This window comes from Daucus carota, chromosome 3 (assembly GCF_001625215.2).
Source record: "Daucus carota subsp. sativus chromosome 3, DH1 v3.0, whole genome shotgun sequence".
Lineage (NCBI taxonomy): Eukaryota > Viridiplantae > Streptophyta > Magnoliopsida > Apiales > Apiaceae > Daucus > Daucus carota.
The window spans coordinates 54,865,777-54,889,912 of NC_030383.2; the positions used below are offsets into that span (position 1 = coordinate 54,865,777).

Genomic DNA, 24,136 nt, shown 5'->3' on the forward strand with positions numbered 1-24,136 from the left:
GTTATAACATATAACGTAAAAGAAACGTATAACCATTTTGAATTGTAACATCTTTCAAACTAACTTATATGCAATATTCAGAGAATGAGAATAATACATTCTAAGGTATATGAAAATGAGAATAATATATTCTTATATTGTAACATATAAGGTAATTCAATATTTTGTGTACTACATAGGACTTGACCTTTTATATAGCAATAAATGACAATTTATTGGACGTTACATATTATAATGTAACCGGCGTTTTATTATATAGATTTTTATGAAGATATGACTAGATGTTATAAAAAATATATAAAATAAGGGACAATAATTTAAAAAATATATTAAATAAATCAGATGTTACATATATAACATAGTTGACAATTGACATATCATATAAATAAATATTAATTATTTATTCTATTAGTGTTATAACATATAACGTAAAAGAAACGTATAACCATTTTAAATTGTAACATCTTTCAAACTAACTTATATGCAATATACAGAGAATGAGAATAATACTTCTAACGTATATGAAGAATGTCAATAATATATTCTTATATTGTAATATATAAGGTAATTAATTTTGAAAATGAATTTTTAAGAATCAGACCAAACTAGTATAAAAGAAAATTGGTAATTTAAATAATATTTAATAACAATTTTATGAACGTTACAAAATATAACGTAACTAACACACATGACATTTTCTTGCACACATTTGTATGATAATATTTTTTCATGATTAAAAAAATAACCCATTCACATTTATATTATTATCTAGATTATATTGTTAAACTATTAAATGTTCTGATTAATCGATCAGTATTTGTACTTTTAGTTTCATTTGATTTTTAATCGGTGACTCTTATTATTTGGATTTATTTTTAGTTTAGGATATTAAAAAAGAATTGAATTGGATCAATTAAGTAAAAACCACAATTATATAATTCCATAAATGATATAATCATTTTATATTATATCCGTTTTTTCCAAAAACAGCTGCATATGACCCAAAATCCATTGACCCGGGCCATGTAATTAAACGCCCCTCAACTCTCTCCAACCAGCAACCGCTATTTATACCCCGACCTCACCAAACCAAAATACGCATTCATCTCGCTTCTCTCTTCATCTCTCTCTCTCTGTCCGTCTCTCTCTCTCTCGCCGTCGATAACTTTCAAAATGCAAGCCCTGAGTTTCTCTCCCCGCCTTTTCCCGTCAACTCACCGCCAGTCTCTCCCTCCGGCCACCTCGTTTTCAATCGGAAAAAGTTGCCTCGTTTCTTCTCCTTCACTCTCTCTCCCTGCTTTTTCTCAATGCCGCGCAGTTCAATCACCTCATGAAGGTCTTTTCTATATCTTTTATCTCTCTGCTTGTTTATGTACTTAAATGTGCGCTTATAAGTTCCTGAAGCTGATATGTTCGTTGTTATCGGGTTTTTTTCTTTTTGCACGAATTCTTCAAAATAGTATCTTTGACTTTTTGCACGTGTGCGGTGACTGGACATGTTATAATCTTTTTTAGAAAAAGTGCAAAAATTAGTATAAAAGATACTGTAATCTTATGTTATTGTGTATTTTTTTTCTAAAAAAGTGCTAAGAGTAGAATAAATGATTCTTTTTAAATGCATAACGTTATGTTTTTACTTTTTAATTTGAATTGTCAATTTTCCGAAAATAATGAGAACATAAATGAATTCTTTTTGCAATTTTGTTCTTGATCGAGTCAGTTGATAATGACAATGAAATTTAAGAATTATTGTTGTTGTTGTTGTTGTTGTTGCATTGATAAGTTACTAATATCTGATGTTTCGTCTGTTTTTTAGTTGCGGGAGAGGTTAAATTTATGGAAGCTTCGCAACTCGGGAATGTAATTCCTCTTCACAGAGTTATATTCGCTGACCACTTGACTCCGGTTCTAGCTTATCGGTGTTTGGTTAAAGAGGATGATCGCGAGGCTCCTAGTTTTCTTTTCGAGTCCGTTCAGCCAGGGCGTGAATCCTCTAGTGTTGTAAGAAGCGTGAAGAATTTTCATTAAATATTACTCTGCTATTTGCAATATATTGATGTTGATAGCTTATTGTTTCTGATATAAAGTTTGCATCTTTTTTTTTTTTGCTTGTTGAATTTGGTTTTTTAGGGACGTTATAGTGTTGTTGGTTCTCATCCAGCAATGGAAATCGTAGCTAAAGATAACACAGTTACCATAATGGATCACGAGGAAGGGCGATTGACGGAGAAGGTTGTTGATGATCCTATGGAGGTTCCGAGAAGTATTTCTGAGGAATGGAGGCCACAACTTATTGATGATCTCCCAGATGCATTTTGTGGTAAGAAAATTGCGGTGAACAAGTTATATAAGTTAGCCTTATTATGTTAGTTTTAGAGGTGAAGTATTTATGATTCAGCATATGATGTACCTATAAATGCGATGATGGTAAATATATGTGTTTTGAAAAGCATCTAATTGACCTTAACAAGGAAGTAATAAAACTGTTTAGCCTCTAACCTTGCATTGGTGACCCCATCGGGTAGGGGCTGTAAGTATCACAGGATGGAGCTGTAGGTCTCCTTCACTGGGGTCTCACTCGTTTGAGGGCTTTTAGAACTGTGTTTATGTATATTTAACAATATTGTCTAATTTACTGACGCTGTCCTTCTATTGGTCAACATGAACAGGTGGATGGGTTGGGTATTTCTCATATGATACAGTTCGTTACTCGGAGAAGAAGAAAGTATCATTCTCAAAAGCACCACTGGACGACAGAAATCTTGCGGACATTCATCTAGGACTCTATGATGACGTGATTGTGTTCGATCATGTGGAAAAGGTACTCTTGGGCAATTAATATGTGGACTCTTTTGATTGATTTCGTCGCTATTATTTTTTCTATCAAATTTTGTAATAACTGTAAGTGGGGCCTTTATTGGACATCTTGATTGTCAGAAAGCTTTTGTGATTCACTGGGTGCGGCTTGATCGCTATGAATCTGTTCAGAAAGCCTACCAAGATGGGATGGATCGCTTGGAGGCACTCGCCTCTAAAGTACAGGATGTTGTTCCGTGAGTTCCTATCTCTTGACTTTTTTTCACTGAAAAATAAAATTACAGAAGGCCTGGCTTTGACATTCATATCTGCTTTCATTGTTAGCCCGAGGCTATCTCCAGGTGCAATAGAATTATGCACACATCAATTTGGAGATTCCCTAAAAAAGGCTAACATGACGAAGGACGAGTTCAAGAATGCAGTAATACAAGCTAAAGAGCATATTCTCTCTGGAGACATATTTCAGATTGTTTTAAGTCAGCGCTTTGAGCGCAGAACATTTGCAGACCCGTTTGAAGTCTACAGGGCATTAAGAGTTGTGAATCCGAGTCCATATATGACCTACTTGCAAGTATGTTACTCCAAATTACCAATCTAGCTGTTTTTATTGTGTGCTTTTCCTACTACAAATAAATTCTCAATCTTTGAATCACATCTTAACAGGCGAGAGGGTGTATTCTGGTTTCTTCAAGCCCAGAAATACTTACCAGTGTAAAGAAGGTATGAAAATCTATCCATACTACATTTTTCTGATATTGTTACTATATAGAGAGAAAAGTGGTGAACTAATCATTAGATAAAAAGAATTAATATGAGATTGTAATGCATTTTTTTCATGCCATTCATGATGCATAATGTTAATATTCTGAAGCAGCTCGCTTTGTGATTTTTAACAGCAAAAGATTGTCAACCGACCTCTGGCTGGGACTACAAGAAGAGGGAAGACTTCGAAGGAAGATAAGATGCAAGAAATGCAGCTACTAAATGATGAAAAACAGTGTGCGGAGCATATCATGCTGGTTGATTTGGGACGTAACGATGTTGGGAAGGTACCTTCTATATGTTTTATTTTTTTGGATAGTAGACACACTTAATGTTTACTTCTAGTCTAGCATGTGCACTTCAGACATTGTCCCTTTTTTTTTTTTTTATAATCAAATTTTCGGTTTAAATTTCTTACCATGATTAGGCATGAAAAGATTTCATCGAAAGATAATTAGCGTTAAGCATCACGCAATGTGCGTCATTTTGGGTCAGCTTTATACTTTCACCTGATTGTATATAGGTCATGTGCACTTTGGACATTGTCCTTTTTTTTTATAATCAAATTTTCGATTTGAATTTCTTACCATGATTAGGCATGAAAAGATTTCATCGAAAGATAATTAGCGTTAAGCATCACGCAATGCGCGTCATTTTGGGTCAGCTTTATACTTTCACCTGATTATCTGTATATCGGTGACGACTCATTTGAACAGCTTGACTGCATCTATGCAAATTATTAAGTACGTATCTTCAAAATAAAGGACTCTTAAGCATTTTGGTATATTTTTATTATAAAGGTTGTCGGTGATGCACTAGATGAAATATTATATCTGTCATAAATCCTTATCATCAATCATCACCATAAACATATTATTGCTCCTGTTGTTTCCTTTAATTTGGAACTAATTCTTGATGTAGATCTCGAAATCCGGTTCTGTGAATGTTGAAAAGTTAATGACTGTTGAACGCTACTCTCATGTGATGCACATCAGCTCCACGGTTAGTGCTAGCATATGTGGATTATCTTTACATTGTTTTCATAATGTTTATTTTGCCTCAAAGCTATGAAAAGCTTATATTGCTTATCTTGGTGATATCTATATTGTATTTCTTATATATACACAGGTTACTGGGGAGTTGCTTGATCATTTAAGTTCGTGGGATGCCCTCCGTGCTGCATTACCTGTTGGAACTGTCAGCGGAGCACCAAAGGTCATATCATCATATCTACATCACCTCTGACTTTTCTAAATCTGCTTCACTAGTTTATATTGATTCATATCCATGTAACCTGATATTGGAATTCCTTTGATTTTAACTGGTCCAGAACGCAAGCATGTTTTGCTTTATTTTTTTTTTGACAAAAAAAAAATTTATTGTTTTGCTTTATTTTTATTCAGGCCAGAAAAAATTTATACTAACAACCTTTTAAAATCTGGAGGATTGACACAAGCCGATGTTGGATAATTAAGTTGCAAACAAATAAGCCTCTTCATTCTGTCCCATTTTTCTATCAATTTAATGCTCACTTGCTCAGATATGCTCCTTTCAGTGCTTCTACTATAATTTGATCATTTGCTGCAATCTTCTAAAAACAGGTGAAAGCAATGGAATTAATTGATAAATTTGAAGTAACCAGACGGGGGCCTTACAGCGGGGGGTTTGGAGGTATATCGTACACCGGGGATATGGAAATTGCTTTAGCTCTGAGGACCATTGTGTTTCCAACAGGAAGCCGGTATGACACAATGTACTTGTATAAGGATGCTGAGCAGCGCCAGGAATGGGTTGCCTACCTTCAAGCTGGAGCTGGGATCGTGGCAGACAGCACTCCAGAGGACGAACACCAAGAATGTGAAAACAAAGCTGCTGGTCTTGCTCGTGCTATTGACTTGGCAGAGTCAGCTTTCTTGAGTTGATGATGTTTGGTACCATCACATCTGACTTATAATATGTGGTGGATTTAGATTAAACAGGAAAAAAGCAAAGGTTTTTAATTCAGATCTTACATAACATGTAGAAATCAAACGTTGATCAATCTGAAAGGATGATTTTTCTAGAAGTATTTTTCGAAAAAGAATGTTTTTTATATTAGAATTTTTAATTCTGTGTGAATTATGGTGTTGTGTCTATAACTTCACTAAACTTCAGAAACTAGAGACATATATAGGCATATAGGCAGTAAACTAGTTATAAATTAATCAAACATTAGGCTTTTCCTCTTAAATACAGAGTAAGAAGCAACTTTGTTTCTGCTACACAATTCAGCTGCCATCTTGTGCTTAGTTTTTAATTTATGTATTTTGCTATCCTCTAGATTGTTTCTTTTGTAAGATGATCGAGTTGACATTTGATCTACTAGTTCGAAACCAGCAAGTACTATCCTCTAGATTGTTTCTTTTGTAAGATGAAACGGGCAAGTGAAACAAGAGTCTCTGTGTATGTTGTTTCTGTGTATTTTGTAAGATTGTTTCTTCACTCGCTGATTTCTGAAATATTTGCATTTTATAGTATAAATTGGTAAGATATATGCATAGTCTAGCCTTCATGGTAGTGAGCTGGAAGTATTTTTTCGCACAGATATGACATTAGTTTACAGAGATTTTATAGTTTATGTTTGATTTTTTATGACATAAATTTGCCCCTTCATTTTTTTCCCCCACTAGTTAAAAGTCCTAGATCCGTCCTTGACTTCGGGTACCCGATATGCATTTAACTTAAGAAAGAATAACAAAAAGAAGTGTCTAACTTCCAAACTTGGAAGACATGATTAAAATTAAAGGCAAAAAGAAAAGAGAGAATAATAAAAAGTGCCGAATTTGAAACTTGAAACTGAAGGAACAAAGATCATCAGTGTTCTTAAATTGGTGTCCTAGGTGTTAATCATTACCATCAGATGTCTGCCTCTACACCCAAAATGAGTCTAACAATAGAGCATTTTAGCCACCCAAAACACTCGCTAGTGCTAAAAGAGTCTGATGTTATTGCAGATGATGCTAGATGCTATGTTTGTAACACCTCTGTTATAGCCTCTGTTACTTATACTTGTAGTCGTAGCAGTGGCAATGCTGAGTGTGAAGGTTTCTATCTCCACAAGACTTGTGCAGAATTACCCACTTCAATTCATTTCCATAAGCACAACCAACACCCCCTTGTTCTACTCAAACGCCCTGATAATTACTCTTGTGATGCTTGTGGTCAGGATGTCAAGTTCTCTTACGCGTGCGATGATTGTCGATTTGATGCGTGTTTGATTTGTGCTTTTCAACAAAGAGTGCTTCATCACCAAGGTCACCCTGAGCACCCACTCACATTGATGCCCAGAAAATTCTCTTTTACGTGTGATGCTTGTTATGAAAAAGCTGAAGACTCTTGTTATGTATGCATCACCTGTGACTTGTGCATCCACAAGGAATGCGCTCTTTCTCCATTCACTATCCCAGCCCCTGCTTTTCACCATCATCCTCTCCATCTTATCTACTCTGTTCCTACAATGCATCGTTATTTTGACAGCAACTGCAACATCTGTCGGAAACGAGTTCATAGAAGATTCTGGATGTATTATTGTCATAAATGCACATTTTTTGTGCATATGAGATGTGCGACATCCTCACCCACATCGTCTTCTCTGTAAGTACTCTGTTTTAAAAAATTTATTATTATTATTTTGATCATGTTTTTCCTAAATGTCATGACCTAATGTCTTGAGCTATTGCTAAACAATTTCAATTTGTTTTCAGAAATGAGATTGAAGAAGAGGGCAGTCTTAATGATGAACCTGATTTGATAGAGCTTCCACTGCAGAGTGAGGAATCGCTATTTGATCTCATAATATCCCAGTGCTGCAAGCTCCAATTCCAGTATCAAGGTAAAAACAAAAACAGTACTGCTATATCAACAGCTCCTGATCCTCCCATAATTAATGAACACTGGAGTCATAAGGAGCATCCAATAGTGCGGTTCTAATTATACACAATTTCTAAAGTGTACGCCTGCACTGTTTTTACATCATCATACATGTTCTAATTATACACAATTTCTAAAGTGGACTTGGGAGAAAGAATCACAACAGGAAATGATCTAGTTGTATATTGGACGGGAGTTGAAAGTTAATTGGACCCAAAGCGGACCCAAGCTTGGAATATGGGCATTAACGAGGATATTTATGTGCTCAGCTCTTTAAATATTTTTAAACTTGGAAAATCTATGTGCATTTAGTTAGGTTCTAACGTCAATATTCATGTGCTCTTTAAACATGTTTAGAATTTGAAAGTCTAAGTACACTTGGCCCGCATCTAAAGTGGATACCTGTGTGCTCAGCCATGAATATTTTTAAAATTTTGAAATACATTTAGCGTTGATGCGAATTTTGAAACGTGGTTAGTTTCATTCTCTCAAAAACAAGAAATAATATCCTAAATTAAGCTCTAAATTCTTAAGTCAAAAGTTTGGAATCTAAATTAAAAAATTTTGCTTTTTTCAACAAAGAAGTTGTATGTGATTGCAAGCAGTAGTTAGTTTGCATTTATGGTTGCAATGTCGTAGTTTTATAATAATTTTTAAAAGATAATAAAATCATAAAAAAACTCTAAAAAGGGATATTTTTAGTAAATACCTTATTTTTTATTGACAACAATCCAGCAAAATAATTTAAGGAAGGATATACTAAAAATTTAAACCTTTTTTTATAGCCTGGGTCAGTAGCGGATTCTGGGTCTGCCGTGCCTGAACCTGACTGATGAATTCTGGGAACAATATTCAGCAGACAAATAATGCTATTACACAAAATAAATAATACTCAGTTGAAAAGACCGGAAATATCAAGACAATCAAAGTGTGTATAGCAGAGCTGAACAAATCTTTGTCTTCTCAACCCATTTCTGGTTCCAAGTCGAATTCAGGTTGACTAAAAAAATGGACTGGATAGGACAAACTGACCCGAGCCTGACCCAATACACGAAATTTCGACCACTCAGTGAAACCCTTCTCCTTTGTTGAAATCAATGACGGCAACAGAAGTATCCAATTTGCAGAGATATGAAAATTTCAGCATGCATGTAAGTAGATATAAGAGCTCTGAGTTACACAAAATGCACATTGATGATGCTTCGGGCAGGGACAGAGTTAGTATTGGGGGAGGGGGGCACTTGCCATGACTTCTCCGATTTATGAAATTATTGCATTTTATAGTAAAAATTGATAAGATATGCCGCATAGTCTAGCCTTCATGGTAGTGAGTCTGGAAGCATTTTTCAGACAGATATGACATTAGTTTACAGAGATTTTGTAGTTTATTTTTGAGTTCTTATGACACAAATTTTCTCCTTCTTTTTTCCCTCACTAGTTAAAAGTCCTAGATCCGTCCTTGACTTCGGGTACACGATAACTTAAGAAAAAATAACAAAAAGAAGTGCCCAACTTGGAAAAACGAAAGGGAGACACGGAACAGTAAAAGAAAGTGAATAAAGGATTAGATAAAGAGTTGTCTCTCTAACGAAGAAAGGAATGGCACAAAAGTCCATCACTGGGTTATCTGAGGGATGCAAGTTAACGTCCAAGATTGAACTTATGAGGTTGATCCCGGGGTTGCAGCAGAGTATGAAAAACTAATTCTTTCCAATACTAAACTTGGAAGACACGATTAAAAAAAAGCTAAAGGAAAAGAAAGAATAATAAAAAGAAGTGCCGAATTTGAAACTTGAAACTGAAGGAACAAAGATGATTAGTGTCCTTAAATTGGTGTCTTAGGCCTTAATCATCATTACCATCAGATGTCTGCCTCTACACCTAAAATGAGTTCATCATTAAAGCATTTTAGCCACCCAAAACACTCGCTAGTCCTAAAAGATTTTAATGTTGTTGGAGATGATGCTAGATGCCATGTTTGCGACACAAGTGTTGTAGGCTCTCTAACATATACTTGTAGTCGTAGTAGCGATGATGCTGAGTGTCAAGGTTTTTACCTCCACAAGCGTTGTGCAGAATTACCCACTACAATTACTTTCTATAAGCACAACCAACACCCCCTTGTTCTGATAAAACGCCCTAATCACTTCTGTGATGTTTGTGGTGGGGATCTCAAGTTCTCTTACGCATGCGATGATTGTCGATTTGATGTGTGTCTGATTTGTGCTTTTCAACAAAGACTGCTTCATCACCAAGGTCACCCTGAGCACCCACTCATATTGATGCCCAGGAAATCCTTGTTTAAATGCGATGCTTGTTATGAAAAAGCCGAAGACTCTTCATATGTATGCACCACCTGTGACTTGTGCATCCACAAAAAATGTGCCTTCTCTCCACTCACTATCCCAACTCCTGCTTTTCACCATCATCCTCTTCATCTTTTCTACTCTATTCCTACAATGCATCGTTATTTTGATCGATTCTGCAACATCTGTCGGCAACGAGTTCATAAAAGATTCTGGATGTATTATTGTCATAAATGCACATATTTTGTGCATATGAGATGTGCCACATCCTCACCTACATCGTCTTCTCTGTAAGTACTCTGTTCTAATATTATTTTTATTATTATTTTGATCATCTGTTTTTCCTAAATGTCATGACCAAATGTCTTGAGCTATTGCTAAACTATTTCAATTTGTTTTCAGAAATGAGATTGAAGACGAGGGCAGTCACAATGATGAAGCTGATTTGATAGAGCTTCCACTGCATAGCGAGGAATCGCTATTTGATCTCATAATATCCCAGTGTCGCAAGCTCCAATTTCAATTTCAAGGTAAAGATAAAAATAGTACTGCTATATCACCAGCTCCTGATCCTCCCATAATTAATAAACACTGGAGTCATAAGGAGCATCCATTAGTGCGGTTCCAGCATAGTAGTCATGAGAATGATAACAACGAAGATAATTATAATAAAAGAGAGTTGATATGCGATGGTTGCATTCAACCCATAACTGTTATCCATCCGTCTTACTATGCTTGCAATCAATGTGGTTTCTTGCTTCACTCCTTTTGTGCCACTCAGTTGCCAGGAGTATTGGTAGCAGGAGCATGTCCTCCTCATCCCCAGCATTCGCTTAAGCTTTACGGGAGATCCATCTTCTATACTTCTACAATGTGTGAGATTTGCCGTAACAACACAAATGGATTCTACTATCAGTGTAAGACGTGTGATATTAAAATTGATATACGTTGTGCATTCTTACCCACCAAGATAAAGCATAAATCACACAACCACCATTCCCTTGTTCTACGTCCATCCTCCAATTCGGTGTGTCGTGTAAGTGGTATTCGGGTTACAGGTGGTATGGAATATGGATGTAAAATTTGCAGTAAGTTCCAGATGCGTATAGCATGTGCATTCTATCCCAGTATGATGAAACACAAATATGATGATCACCCCATAACCTTGAGACTACCTCCATTCTTCTACGAGGGAGTATTCTATTGTGAAATATGTGAGGGACAAGTTAACAATCAGTGGTGGCTCTATCATTGTGGTGAATGTGATCATTCTATGCACACTTATTGCCTCCGTTGGATAGAAAGTCTTAAGCTTGGAAGGAGTGTTGAACTTGATATCAACGATCAATTACACACACTTACCTTGGTGTTAAAGACGCGTGCAACAATTACTCAGCCTATGAACAAGTGTAGATATTGTAAGAAAGAGTACATCACTAATCTCTTCTTAGAATGTGATGTGTGTGGATATCTTATCTGCTGTCCCTGTTTCAAGAAAATCAAGGCGAGTAACAAGTCCATACACTTTTGATGCAGCCATTTCTTTACCTCTCCTCTGTGGAAAACCAAAAGACTTCAAGAATTTTATTTCTTTTATTCTTGTTTAAAAAATTGTCGTTATTTGTTTCTATGAATGAAAGTAATTTACCTTCTAAAGTATTTTTATTCATGTAATATGTTATTTTCGTAAGTTTTTTTTTTGCGTTTAGGGTATTAGTCAGATTGGTGTTGCTAAAATTAAATCGATATATAATGGAAAGATAAAGAAAAAATAAATAGATGCAGCTCTGTGAACACTTCCTATCCCTCATCTCACAAATTATTTACCGTGTATAGTAGTATCTGTTATTGCATCTCTTTTGGCACAAGTTAGCACAGCTCATATTAATGTTGCATTATCTACCAGCAAGAAGGGCCATAATTAGTCTTTGTTTTTGAAAAATGTTGTAAAATCGTCTTCTTATTTGTGTTGTCTGTTTTTATTTCTTTCTTACAAATATACTTATTTCGACTCAAAGTCGCTCACAAGCATGATTCAGGATACAACATGGACCCAACCCAAATGATACCACCTCACGAGAAGGATCCCAATTATGTGCATAAGTTGAAATGATTTAAGAATATCACTTTTTTTTCAGAAGCTGAAAAAGGAAACCTAAATGGGGGCAATGTTTTGTTTTTGTAAGTTATGATTGTAAACAAATACTAGGGCATGCACTACAAGTGTTAGAACTCCATAAAAATAAAGGAGTGTTAAGCATTTTGCCATTTTGGGATATTTTCATTATAAAGGTTGTCGGTGATACACTAGATAAAACATTATGTGCCTGTTTGGCAATTCACAAGAAGTACTTTTTTTCCAAAGAAGTAGGCTTCTGCTTTTCTTGACCCGTTTGTATAATAAAGCAGAAGCACTTTTTAGAAGTTACAAATGTTAGTTTCTCTCTCACAGCTTCTTTCTTTCCCAAACACTTTAATCACTTATAAGTCTTAACATGTTTCTAACTTCTACTTCACTTTTTTACTTTAATCAAGAAGCACTTATCATCAATCATCACCGTAAACATTTTATTGCTCTTGCCGTTTCCTTTAATTTGGAAGTAATTCTTGATGGAGATCTCGAAATCTGGTTCTGTGAATGTTGAAAAGTTAATGACTGTTGAATGCTACTTTCATGTGATTATGCACATCAGCTCCACGGTAAGTGCTAGCATATGTGAATTATCTTTACATTGTTTTCATAATGTTTATTTTGCCTCAAAGCTATGAAAAGCATTATTAAGTGCTTATCTTGGTGATATCTATAGTATTTTTCTTATATATACACAAGTTACTGGAGAGTTGTTTGATCATTTAAGTTCATTGGATGCCCTTCGTGCTGCATTACCTGTTGGAACCGTCAGCGGAGCGCCAAAGGTCATATCATCATATCTACATCACCCCTGACCTTTTTTAAATCTGCTTCACTAGTTTATATTGTTTCATATAACCTGATATTGGAATCCCTTTGATTTTAACTGTTCCAGGATGCAAGCATCTTTTGCTTTATTTTATTTCAGTCCTGAAAAAATTTATATAAAACAACCTTTTAAACGCTGGAGGATTGACACAAGCCAATGTTGGATAATTAAGTTGCAAACAAATAAGCCCTTCATTCTGTCCCATTTTTTTATCAATTTAATGCTCAGATATGCTCCTTTCAGTGCTTCTGCTATGATTTGATCATTTGCTGCAATCTTCTAAAAACAGGTAAAGGCAATGGAATTGATTGATAAGTTTGAAGTAACAAGACGGGGGCCTTACAGCGGTGGGTTTGGAGGTATATTGTACACTGGGGATAGAATGGTTCTCTACATGGTATCAGAGCTCCCAAATAATGGGATTTCGAGTGAGTTTTTAGATGGAATGATTCTCTACAAGTATAACAAAAAGAAGCACTTAACTTGGCCAAAGGGAGACCCGGAAACAGTAAAAGAAAGTGAATAAAGAATCAGATACAGAGTTGTCCCTAAAATGAAGAAAAAGAATATAACAGAAGTTAAGGTCCAAGATTGAACTTGCTGAGTAGTTCTTTCCAATACCAAACTTGGAAGACACGATTAAAAGAAAAGCAAAAAGAAAAAGAAAGAATAATAAAAAGAAGTGCCGAATTTGAAACTTAAAACTGAAGGAACAAAGATCATTAGTGTCCTTAAATTGGTGTCTTAGGCGTTAATCATCATTACCATCACATATCTGCCTCAACACCCGTAATGAGTCTAACACTAGAGCATTTTAGTCACCCAAAACACTCATTAGTACTTAAAGATTTTGATGTTATTGCAGACGATGCTATCTGCCATGTCTGCGACACAAGCGTTATAGGCTCTCCAACATATACTTGTAGTCGTAGTAGTGATGATGCTGAGTGTCAAGGCTTCTACCTCCACAAGAGTTGTGCAGAATTACCCACAACAATTACTTTCTACAAGCACAACCAACACCCCCTTGTTCTGCTCAAACACCCTCATCAATTTTGTGATTCTTGTGGTGAGGATTTTAAGTTCTCTTAGGCATGCGATGATTGTCGATTTGATGTGTGTCTGATTTGTGCTTTTCAACAAAGACTGCTTCATCACCAAGGTCACCCTGAGCACCCACTCACATTGATGCCCAGGAAATCCTTGTTTAAATGCGATGCTTGTTATGAAAAAGCGGAAGACTCTTCTTATGTATGCACCACCTGTGACTTGTGCATCCACAAGGAATGTGCCTTTTCTCCATACACTATCCCAACTCCTGCTTTTCACCATCACCCTCTCCATCTTATCTACTCTATTCCTCAAATGCATCGTTTTTTCGACCGCAACTGCAACATCTGTCAGCGACGAGTTTATAGAAACTTCTAGATGTATTATTGTCATAAATGCACATATTTTGTGCATATGAGATGTGCCACATCCTCACCTACATCGTCTTCTCTGTAAGTACTCTGTTTTAACAAGAATTATTGTTATTTTTTTGATCATCTGTTTTTCCTCAATCTCATGACCTAATGTCTTGAGCTATTGCTAAACAATTCAATTTATTTTCAGAAATGAGATTAAAGAAGAGGGCAGTCACAATGATGAAGCTGATTTGATAGAGCTTCCACTGCATAGCGAGGAATCGCTATTTGATCTGATAATATCCCAATGTCGCAAGCTCCAATTTCAATTTCAAGGTAAAAATAAAAATAGTACTGCTATATCACCAGCTCCTGATCCTCCCATAATTAATAAACACTGGAGTCATAAGGAGCATCCATTAGTGCGGTTCCAGTACAGTACTAGTGAGAATGATAACACTGAAAATAATTATGATAGAAGAGAGTTGGTATGCGATGGTTGCATTCAACCCATAACTGTTTTCCATCCGTCGTACTATGCTTGCAATCAATGTGGTTTCTTTCTCCACTCCTTTTGTGCCACTCAGTTTCCAGGAGTATTGGTAGCAGGAGCATGTCCTCCTCATCCCCAGCATTCGCTTAAGCTTTACGGGAGATCCATCTTCTATACTTCTACATTGTGTGAGATTTGCCGTTACAACACAAATGGATTCTACTATCATTGTAAGACCTGCAATATTAGAATTGATATACGTTGTGCATTCTTACCCACCAAGATAAAGCATAAATCACACAACCACCATTCCCTTGTTCTACGTCCATCCTCCAAATCGGTGTGTAGTGTAAGTGGTAAGGGGATTAAAGGTGGTGTGGAGTATGGATGTGAAATTTGCAGCAAGTTCCAGATACGTATAGTATGTGCATTCTATCCGAGTAAGATGAAACACAAATATGATGATCACCCCGTAACCTTGAGACAACCTCCATTCTTCTATGAGGGAGTATTTTACTGTGAAATATGTGAGGGACAAGTTAACAATCAGTGGTGGCTCTATCATTGTGGTGAATGTGATCATTCTTTGCACACTTATTGCCTCCATTGGATAGAAAGTCTCAAGTTTGGAAGGACGGTTGAACTTGATATCAACGATCAATCACACACACTTACCTTGGTGTTGAAGAACCATACAATAGATACTCAGCCTATGAGCAAGTGTGGATATTGTGGGAAAGACTACATCTGTGATGTCTTCTTAGAATGTGATGGGTGTGGATATCTTATCTGCTGTCCCTGTGTTATTAAAATCAAGGCGAGTAACAAGTCTATACACTTTTGATGCACTAGTTTCTTTGCCTCCCCTCTGTGGAATACCAAAAGACTTCAAGAATTTTATCTACCAGCAAGAAGGGCCAGCCAGAATTAGTCTTTGTTTTTGAAAAAAATATTGTAAAATCGTCTAGTTATTTGTGTTGTGTGTTTTTATTTCTTTCTTACCAATATTTTCGACCCAAAGTCGCTCACAAGCATGATTCAGGAAACAACATCGACCCAAATGATACACGAGAAGGATCCCAATTATGTGCATAAGTTAAAATGTTTTAAGGATATCACTTTGTTTCTGTGAATAGAAATAATTTACTTTAATTATTAAAGATTTTTGTTTCATGTAATATGTTATATTCGTAAGCGGTTTTGCAGCTCCGTGAACACTTCTCTCATCTCTCATCTCACAAATTATTTACTTTGTATCTGTCAGTGCATCTCTTTTACCAATTAACACAAATGTAGCGGAACAAACAACCATCATCTCACAAATTATTTACTTTGTGTGCATATCTTTTACCACTTAGCACAAATGTATCGGAACAAACAACCATCATCTCACAAATTATTACTTTGTACGGTATCTGTTATTAATGCATCTCTTTACCGGTTAGCACAAATATATAAGAATAAACAACCAATATCTCACAAATTATTTACTTTGTATCTGTTAGTGCATCTCTTTTACCAGTTAGCACAAATGTATCGGAAAAAACAACCATCAATAATGCATATAAGTCTAGATTTAAATTTTAAAAAAAAATCTTTTCAAGGAAGATCTATTGTTTCATTCTGCATGTCATACAAATAGTCAATCTTGACATCATACAACAATATTGTATAGTTTTAACAAGCTTGCACTTAGATGCCGAAACTCATCTAAGAAGGCAGGAAAATGGTCTTGGTCATGTACTGTATGTGATGCAAACAAATCCTATCATTTAGCAGAACTGTCACACAGTCATCAGTCTTTATTCTGAAAATAGCACTAACAAGAAAAAATACCAAACAACTAGACTTCTACAAAAGAGAAATTTCAAAAAGCTTATGCATAAGGATTTGGCAAGTTCATCCAAGTCTGTGAAGGTCTTATGGGGTGCTGAGAGGAACTTGTCTTAAATATACAAGTAGAACTAGAAGCATAGTGAAAACTTTACCTTGACGACCAGCAATGGGTATGTTGCAAGAGTTGCTCCCAGTTTTGTTACAGCTCCTGGTTTTTCCTTTCTAATCAGCAATCTGCTTTAAAGTTTTGGGGCAAGATCTCTCCCATGACATAACCCAAAGTCGCTCACAAGCATGATTCAGGATACAACATGGACCCAAATGATACCACCTCACGAGGAGGATCCCAATTATGTGCATAAGTCGAAATTTGAAGTAATAATTGTAAACAAATACTAGGGCATACCCTAAGGTTCCTTGAGAAGAAAACTCCCCAACTCAAATGTAAAAAGGCCAGACCAGAGAAGGCAGTCGAAAGAACTAGCCTCCACAGATACAGAGAAAAACAGTTAATTACCAGTACTAATCAACTCATAAAAAACCGATACTAATACAAGGCTGATAATGGGAAAATTTTGTTTAGGTAAACATAGGCCTGCAGTAAAAATAAAAAATTAGGTACAAATTATTACAAAGATACTCTTGCAAATATACATTAATTTTCTCTTTCTTCATAACCTTTACCATTAAGCAAATCTATTAACACTTGAGAATGACCACTAGATGCTAGAAATCACAGAAAGTTGTAAGCACCGAGATGTGATCTCAAAAATGAGAGCAAAAGACATCAACCGAAGACAAATACGCCGAATTTCTAAAACAAGTATGCTTCATTTTCAAGTGGTTGATAGAATCCGAGACAGTTAGTGCACTGACCACATATAGCTTGTCAACTAAGCTATTTGCAATCTCAATCTAAGAGCATCTCGGAACAAAACTTTTAGTTAAATTGTCTATATGGCATTTAGGTGGTATGTATGTGTCAATTTTTAAAAAATATGTAAAAGTTTTGGACTCCAACCATATTCCCCTTAGCAAAAATTATAGATAACCATATTTTGATTGGCTATATTTGCTGAACCAACAAACCTCTTAGCTAAAATTTTAGCTACTCCCTCCGTCCCATTTTATGTGAGCTGGTTTGAATTTTACGGAGATTAAGAAAAAAGTAATAAATGTAGTTGAAAAGTGGGTAAAGTGATGGGACCCATCAATATTTAATACTGTAATAGATTTGAGATAGTGGAGGAAAGTAGTTGGTGTAATAATGTTTATTTAATAAAAAAAGAGTATAAAATATAGAGATAGTGGGTGTAATAGTGAAAAGTAGTGTTCAAAAATAGTAAGTATTATAAGTTTATTCTTTTTGGGATGTCCCAAAAAGGAAATGAGTTCACATGAAATGAGACGGACGGAATATCATATTATACACAATACCATTGGAGTGTTTACCCTTCCCTTTAGGTAGAAATTTACATAATCATTATTTTATTATACTTGTTGATAACCCGTGCTTGCCAAGCACGGATTTATATAAAATTTTAAAATTTGTTATTTATTGGAAGAACAATGTCTTTTTTCAAATACATTATCATATTTTTTATTATAACTATTTAAATTATTGTTTTAAAATGATATTTAAGTTATTGTAATTTAATATAAGATTTTCTATATACTAAAATTTGATCCCACTTTAAATTTAATTCATAACAATATGAGTACCTGTTCTATGGAGTTCACAATATAAGAGTATTGGAGTCAAAATTATTTAAAAATAATCCAGTCGTTTCAATATTAATTTTTTTAGTCTACAATATTTGTAAACATCTGCAATTTGCAGGTTATGTTCTACAATATAATTGTTGCAATCAAAAAGATAAAATATTTTGACGTATGTCTAGAGTCTCGGTTCTTTTATTATATGTTGCAATATGGACAATGACTTAATTTTCTTTGAGTTTCTATTTGTGAAGTCAGTGTTACCAACGCCTTATTCGTCTTTATCACAATCTTCTGAAAAACACTGAATGATAATAAGTATTATTATTAAAAAATATATGACCAAGTTTTTTGGTACTTTGGTATCAATATTTCTTTTTAAATTTAATTCTGATATATTATAAAAATTTTATAAATTTATTTCATAAATTAAATTGTGTAAGTCTTAAAAATTAAAACGAATAATTTTGTTTCCATTATTATTCTATTGATAGGATATTATATTAATATCAACATGAACTCCTTATTTATTTGAACTCTGAAACATGATAAAAGATTTATAGAGTTGTTCCGTATATTAAATTATTTGAGTTTTAAAAAATTAAAACAAATAATTTTGTTGGTAATATATTTTTATTAGTGAGATAATTGTTTTTTTAATTAGTGAGATAATTGTTATAATACAAAATCCTGTCAAATATAAAAGTTTTTTGATAATAGTAATAATCGTTAAATAAAAAATAAAATTCCGGCAAAAAAATAAAAAATAAAATGATGATAGTCAAATTTTAATATGAATTTTATAGAACTGTTTCATAAGTTAAATTGTTAGCGATTTAACGGTGCCGATAGGATAAATGTATATTACAAACTCCTAAACACCATAGAAGTCTTTTTATAGGAGTATAATAATCTTAATCAATATTAAAATTTTTAATAATAAAATCCGAATCAATATAAAAGTCTTTTCATAATTGTATAATAATAATTATAAAATTCTAAAAATGTATAATAATAAGTATAAAATCCTAACAATATGAAAATCTTTTCATAAATCTATAATGATTATTGTTATTGAATAAAAAAATTATATAACATTGTTCTAATCAATATTGAAGTTTTTAATAATAAAATTCTATCAATATAGAAGCATTTTCCTGTCCTAATATTAATATTGAGGTCTTTAATAATAAAATTCTATTTAATATAAAAGTCTTTTGATAATAGTATAATAATGATCATAAAATCCTAATTAATATGAAAGTGACCAAATTTTGATGTTTTTGATACCCATGTTCAACGTGATTTCGCTTATTAATAAAAAAATATTAATTTTAGCTAACACTTTTTGTTATCACCCTGGAGATGGTCTGATTAATCACCAATTAATCCTGGGGATATCCTGGGGATATGGAAATTGCTTTAGCTCTCAGGACCATTGTGTTTCCAACAGGTGTTGGAAACACAAGTTGAAATTTTAGTCAGTTGAAATGACCGGAAATAACAAGACAATCAGAATGCATTACAGGCAGAACAAATCATTGCTCTTGGAGTCTTGACATTGACAAGCAGAGCGAACCAAAACTCCCCGAACCATTGACGAGCACGACCCGAACCGTAACGGGCTAAAATGGCATGAATAGTGGAGGGGAATAACAAAAACAAGTGCTTAACTTGGAAAAGCGAAAGGGAGACACGAAAACAGTAAAAGAAAGTGAATAAAGAACTAGATACAGGGTTGTCTCCGAAGAAGAAAAAGAAAATTAAGAACAAAAGATCATTAGTGTCTTTAATTAAACTGGTGTGTAATCTTATTGCAGGTGAGTCTCAATTTGTTAAACTAATATGCGGTTTTGTATTATCATGAACCAAAAATACTAAGTTTAGAAGATCAATATAAACAAGTGCCAACCTTAGAAATAGATTTGTAAAAAGAAAATAAAACCGTTGGTCAAAAAATGTAAAAGGAAAGGAAAACGAATAAATAAAGACACAACAGAGAACAAGAAGAATAAACAATAATGTGGGGGACAAATAAAAGAAAAAGGAAAAGAAAAGGAACTTGACATGCATCATGCCCCTGTTTGGAAAAGGGAAGCACGACGTCTTACTTCTGCTTTTTTTTTTATCCGCTTATGTAAAAGATAGTTACTTTTAAGAAGTCAAATTGTAAATAGAAAATGCTAGTTTTTCTTTACAACTTGTAGTTTTATTTCAAATATTTTACTTATTAGTTCTACATCACTTCTTCTTTTAAGTTGCTTCTCATTCCATTACTTGTATATAAATTGGCGTTATGTAATAGCATTTCATTAAAAACTCCTTTGTAGCAATAATCCCATATCTATAAACACGAAATGAGTCTGACACTAGAGCATTTTAGCCACCCAAAACACCCGCTAGTGCTAAAAGAGTGTGATGTTATTGCAGATGATGCTAGATGCTATGTTTGTAACACCTCTGTTATAGCCTCTCCAACATATACTTGTAGTCTTAGTAGTGTTGAGTGTCAAGGTTTCTACCTCCACAAGACTTGTGCAGAATTACCCACTACAATTCGTTTCCATAAGCACAACCAACACCCCCTTGTTCTGCTCAAACATCCTGATGATAGTTCTTGTGATGCTTGTGGTGAGGATGTCAAGTTCTCTTACACATGCCAGGATTGTCAATTTGATGTGTGTCTGATTTGTGCTTTTCAACAGAGAGTGCTTCAACATGAAGGTCACCCTGAGCACATACTAACACTAATGCCAAGGAAATCCTTGTTTAAGTGCGATGCTTGTAGTGAAAAAGCAGAAGACTCTTCATTTGTATGCATCACCTGTGACTTGTGCATCCACAAGGAATGTGCTCTTTCTCCATTCACTATCCCAGCTCCTGCTTTTCACCATCATCCTCTCCATCTTATCTACTCTGTTCCTACCATCCATCGTTATTTCAACCGCAACTGCAACATCTGTCAGCGACGAGTTCATACAAACTTCTGGCTGTATTATTGTCATAAATGCACATATTTTGTGCATATGAGGTGTGCGACATCCTCACCTACATCGTCTTCTCTGTAAGTACTCTGTTTTAAAAAGAATTATTGTTATTTTTTTGATCATCTGTTTTTCCTCAATCTCATGACCTAATGTCTTGAGCTATTGCTAAACAATTCAATTTATTTTCAGAAATGAGATTAAAGAAGAGGGCAGTCACAATGATGAAGCTGATTTGATAGAGCTTCCACTGCATAGTGAGGAATCGCTATTTGATCTGATAATATCCCAATGTCGCAAGCTCCAATTTCAATTTCAAGGTAAAAATAAAAATAGTACTGCTATATCACCAGCTCCTGATCCTCCCATAATTAATAAACACTGGAGTCATAAGGAGCATCCATTAGTGCGGTTCCAGTATAGTACTAGCGAGAATGATAACACTGAAAAAAATTATGATAGAAGAGAGTTGGTATGCGATGGTTGCATTCAACCCATAACTGTTTTCCATCAGTCGTACTATGCTTGCAATCAATGTGGTTTCTTTCTCCACTCCTTTTGTGCCACTCAGTTTCCAGGAGTATTGGTAGCAGGAGCATGTCCTCCTCATCCCCAGCATTCGCTTAAGCTTTACGGGAGATCCATCTTCTATACTTCTACATTGTGTGAGATTTGCCGTTACAACACAAATGGATTCTACTATCATTGTAAGACCTGCAATATTAAAATTGATATACGTTGTGCATTCTTACCCACCAAGATAAAGCATATATCACACAACCACCATTCCCTTGTTCTACGTCCATCCTCCAAATCGGTGTGTAGTGTAAGTGGTAAGGGGATTAAAGGTGGTGTGGAATATGGATGTGAAATTTGCAGCAAGTTCCAGATACGTATAGTATGTGCATTCTATCCGAGTAAGATGAAACACAAATATGATGATCACCCCGTAACCTTGAGACAACCTCCATTCTTCTATGAGGGAGTATTTTACTGTGAAATATGTGAGGGACAAGTTAACAATCAGTGGTGGCTCTATCATTGTGGTGAATGTGATCATTCTTTGCACAATCATTGCCTCCGTTGGATAGAAAGTCTCAAGTTTGGAAGGACGGTTGAACTTGATATCAACGATCAATCACACACACTTACCTTGGTGTTGAAGAACCATACAATAGATACTCAGCCTATGAGCAAGTGTAGATATTGTGGGAAATACTACGTCTCTAATCTCTTCTTAGAATGTGATGGGTGTGGATATCTTATCTGCTGTCCCTGTGTTATTAAAATCAAGGCGAGTAACAAGTCTATACACTTTTGATGCACTAGTTTCTTTGCCTCTCCTCTATGGAAGACCAAAAGACTTCAAGAATTTTATCTACCAGCAAGAAGGGCCAGAATTAGTCTTTGTATTTGAAAAAATTATTGTAAAATCGTCTTCATATTTGTGTTGTGTGTTTTTATTTCTTTCTTACAAATATACTTATTTCGACCCAAAGTCGCTCACAAGCATGATTCAGGATACAACATGTACCCAGATGACACCACCTCACAGAGAAGGATCCCCATTATGTATATGCATAAGTTGAAATGTTTTAAGGATATCACTTTATTTATTTTTTTCAGAAGCTGAAAAGGAAACCTAAATGGGAGAAATGTTTTTTTTGTTAGTTATATTATAATTGTAAACAAAATATGTTCACATTGTTTTGATAGGGTCATGTTCTAGAGAGAACCATTAGAGAGAGAACCATAGAACACTTACCTTATTAGGTAAGGGTTCTGCAGCAGAACTTAAGTATTAGTTGGGGTTCTGCAGCAGAACTTCACAAAAAAAATGTCAATATCTATGAATTATATTTTTAAATTATTTTTTAACACACACAACGATGAAAAAACATGAAAAAAACATGTATTTAGATTTAGATACTAAAAATCTATTTAAAATTTAGGGTTCTGCAGCAGAACCCTAGTGGTTCTATGGTTCTATTTTAAGAGGTGGTTCTCTCTTGAGCGCGACCCTGTTTTGATAATGTTCATCATTATAATTGCTTATCTTGGTGATATCCTGGGGATATGGAAATTGCCTTAGCTCTCAGGACCATTGTGTTTCCAACAGGGAGTGGCGGAACCAGACGGGATGCTAGAGCCCGCTAACCTCGAAAAAACAGTGTATATTTTTTTTCAGTCCCCGCTGGATTAGTGATATCAATATAATTTTTTTAGCCCCCGCTGAATTACAAATGTCATAGAGAGGGGCTTATTGTAAAAAAAGAAAAGAGAAGGTACTTAGTCTAAAGAGAGTCTAATTAACAAATACATTCAAACAGACACACTCAACAACTCCAACAAACTCCTTAGCTTTTCTCTAAAAATAATATAAACAATCAACTCTTAACTATTTAAGAGGTAAAATTACACAATATCTCTAACAATATTCCCTACATACGCTTTCTATCTATATCTGTTATTAAAATATGCATACCTACAAAGTTTGTATCATGCATGCTGAGTACTTTGTACATAAGAAAAATAATATAAAATATAGTTAGGAGGGAGAGTGTGCTCCTCATCATTGAGGAAGCAAACAGAGCTCCTAAGTTTTTGAAGAGGTGCTAGGAGCTTGTCTGAGTTCATTTCATCTCCATATTCTTCAAATTTAATTTGGCTAAATAGTCCGTGTGAAGAAGCTTTTGGACATGCTCTCATAAGTCATACGCACACATTGACACTACCCTAACTCAGTGGAGAGAGTTTTTTCTGCTATGAAACAATCAAGACTTATCAGCTTAATAAGATGGAAGATGCATGACCGAATGATAGTATGATAACATGTATTGAGAAAGCTATTTATGCAAGTATGAATGACGAAATATTTCAGCCCCCTGACTCTTCATCCTGGTCCGCCACTGCCAACAGGAAACACAAGTTGAAATTTTACTCA

At 34.8% G+C, this 24,136-nt stretch overlaps 5 protein-coding genes and 1 long non-coding RNA gene across 6 annotated transcripts; 5 read left to right on the forward strand and 1 right to left on the reverse strand.

Annotated features, from left to right (window-relative positions):
* Positions 1 to 1,028: 1,028 nt before the first annotated feature.
* LOC108211840 (anthranilate synthase alpha subunit 1, chloroplastic) lies at positions 1,029 to 5,697 on the forward strand. Its single transcript, XM_017383547.2, has 11 exons — positions 1,029 to 1,336; positions 1,817 to 2,001; positions 2,131 to 2,320; positions 2,670 to 2,821; positions 2,938 to 3,053; positions 3,142 to 3,388; positions 3,481 to 3,537; positions 3,714 to 3,866; positions 4,501 to 4,581; positions 4,708 to 4,794; positions 5,181 to 5,697. The coding sequence occupies exons 1-11, from the start codon at positions 1,174 to 1,176 to the stop codon at positions 5,499 to 5,501; spliced, it is 1,752 nt and encodes a 583-aa protein (XP_017239036.1). The 5' UTR covers positions 1,029 to 1,173; the 3' UTR covers positions 5,502 to 5,697.
* Positions 5,698 to 6,499: 802 nt separating this feature from the next.
* Positions 6,500 to 7,548, forward strand: LOC108214471 (protein VACUOLELESS GAMETOPHYTES-like). The gene is made up of 2 exons (XM_017386480.2): positions 6,500 to 7,212; positions 7,323 to 7,548. Exons 1-2 carry the CDS (start codon positions 6,500 to 6,502, stop codon positions 7,546 to 7,548), a joined length of 939 nt encoding a protein of 312 aa, XP_017241969.2.
* Positions 7,549 to 8,168: 620 nt separating this feature from the next.
* Positions 8,169 to 11,480, forward strand: LOC108212706 (uncharacterized). Its single transcript, XM_017384424.2, has 2 exons — positions 8,169 to 10,084; positions 10,197 to 11,480. Exons 1-2 carry the CDS (start codon positions 9,354 to 9,356, stop codon positions 11,323 to 11,325), a joined length of 1,860 nt encoding a protein of 619 aa, XP_017239913.2. The 5' UTR covers positions 8,169 to 9,353; the 3' UTR covers positions 11,326 to 11,480.
* A 2,050-nt stretch (positions 11,481 to 13,530) lies between these two features.
* LOC108214470 (uncharacterized) lies at positions 13,531 to 15,497 on the forward strand. The gene is made up of 2 exons (XM_017386479.2): positions 13,531 to 14,256; positions 14,369 to 15,497. Exons 1-2 carry the CDS (start codon positions 14,183 to 14,185, stop codon positions 15,495 to 15,497), a joined length of 1,203 nt encoding a protein of 400 aa, XP_017241968.1. The 5' UTR covers positions 13,531 to 14,182.
* On the reverse strand, positions 14,144 to 17,420 carry LOC135151326 (uncharacterized). Its single transcript, XR_010290105.1, has 2 exons — positions 16,642 to 17,420; positions 14,144 to 15,554 (listed from the first exon to the last, which is right to left on the reverse strand). It is a non-coding gene; the product is annotated as an uncharacterized LOC135151326 (long non-coding RNA).
* A 2,988-nt stretch (positions 17,421 to 20,408) lies between these two features.
* Positions 20,409 to 22,901, forward strand: LOC108214469 (uncharacterized). Its single transcript, XM_017386478.2, has 2 exons — positions 20,409 to 21,272; positions 21,385 to 22,901. The coding sequence occupies exons 1-2, from the start codon at positions 20,566 to 20,568 to the stop codon at positions 22,511 to 22,513; spliced, it is 1,836 nt and encodes a 611-aa protein (XP_017241967.2). The 5' UTR covers positions 20,409 to 20,565; the 3' UTR covers positions 22,514 to 22,901.
* Positions 22,902 to 24,136: the final 1,235 nt, after the last annotated feature.

Excerpts from the sequence above, each read along its gene's own strand:
- LOC108211840 (XM_017383547.2), top strand. The coding sequence starts at position 1,174 with ATGCAAGCCCTGAGTTTCTCTCCCCGCCTTTTCCCGTCAACTCACCGC. Across the intron at positions 2,002-2,130 it reads GGCGTGAATCCTCTAGTGTT|GGACGTTATAGTGTTGTTGG; the intron begins GTAAGAAGCGTG and ends TTGGTTTTTTAG. Across the intron at positions 4,582-4,707 it reads TGATGCACATCAGCTCCACG|GTTACTGGGGAGTTGCTTGA; the intron begins GTTAGTGCTAGC and ends ATATATACACAG.
- LOC108214471 (XM_017386480.2), top strand. The coding sequence starts at position 6,500 with ATGAGTCTAACAATAGAGCATTTTAGCCACCCAAAACACTCGCTAGTG. Across the intron at positions 7,213-7,322 it reads TCACCCACATCGTCTTCTCT|AAATGAGATTGAAGAAGAGG; the intron begins GTAAGTACTCTG and ends ATTTGTTTTCAG.
- LOC108212706 (XM_017384424.2), top strand. The coding sequence starts at position 9,354 with ATGTCTGCCTCTACACCTAAAATGAGTTCATCATTAAAGCATTTTAGC. Across the intron at positions 10,085-10,196 it reads TCACCTACATCGTCTTCTCT|AAATGAGATTGAAGACGAGG; the intron begins GTAAGTACTCTG and ends ATTTGTTTTCAG.
- LOC108214470 (XM_017386479.2), top strand. The coding sequence starts at position 14,183 with ATGTATTATTGTCATAAATGCACATATTTTGTGCATATGAGATGTGCC. Across the intron at positions 14,257-14,368 it reads TCACCTACATCGTCTTCTCT|AAATGAGATTAAAGAAGAGG; the intron begins GTAAGTACTCTG and ends ATTTATTTTCAG.
- LOC108214469 (XM_017386478.2), top strand. The coding sequence starts at position 20,566 with ATGAGTCTGACACTAGAGCATTTTAGCCACCCAAAACACCCGCTAGTG. Across the intron at positions 21,273-21,384 it reads TCACCTACATCGTCTTCTCT|AAATGAGATTAAAGAAGAGG; the intron begins GTAAGTACTCTG and ends ATTTATTTTCAG.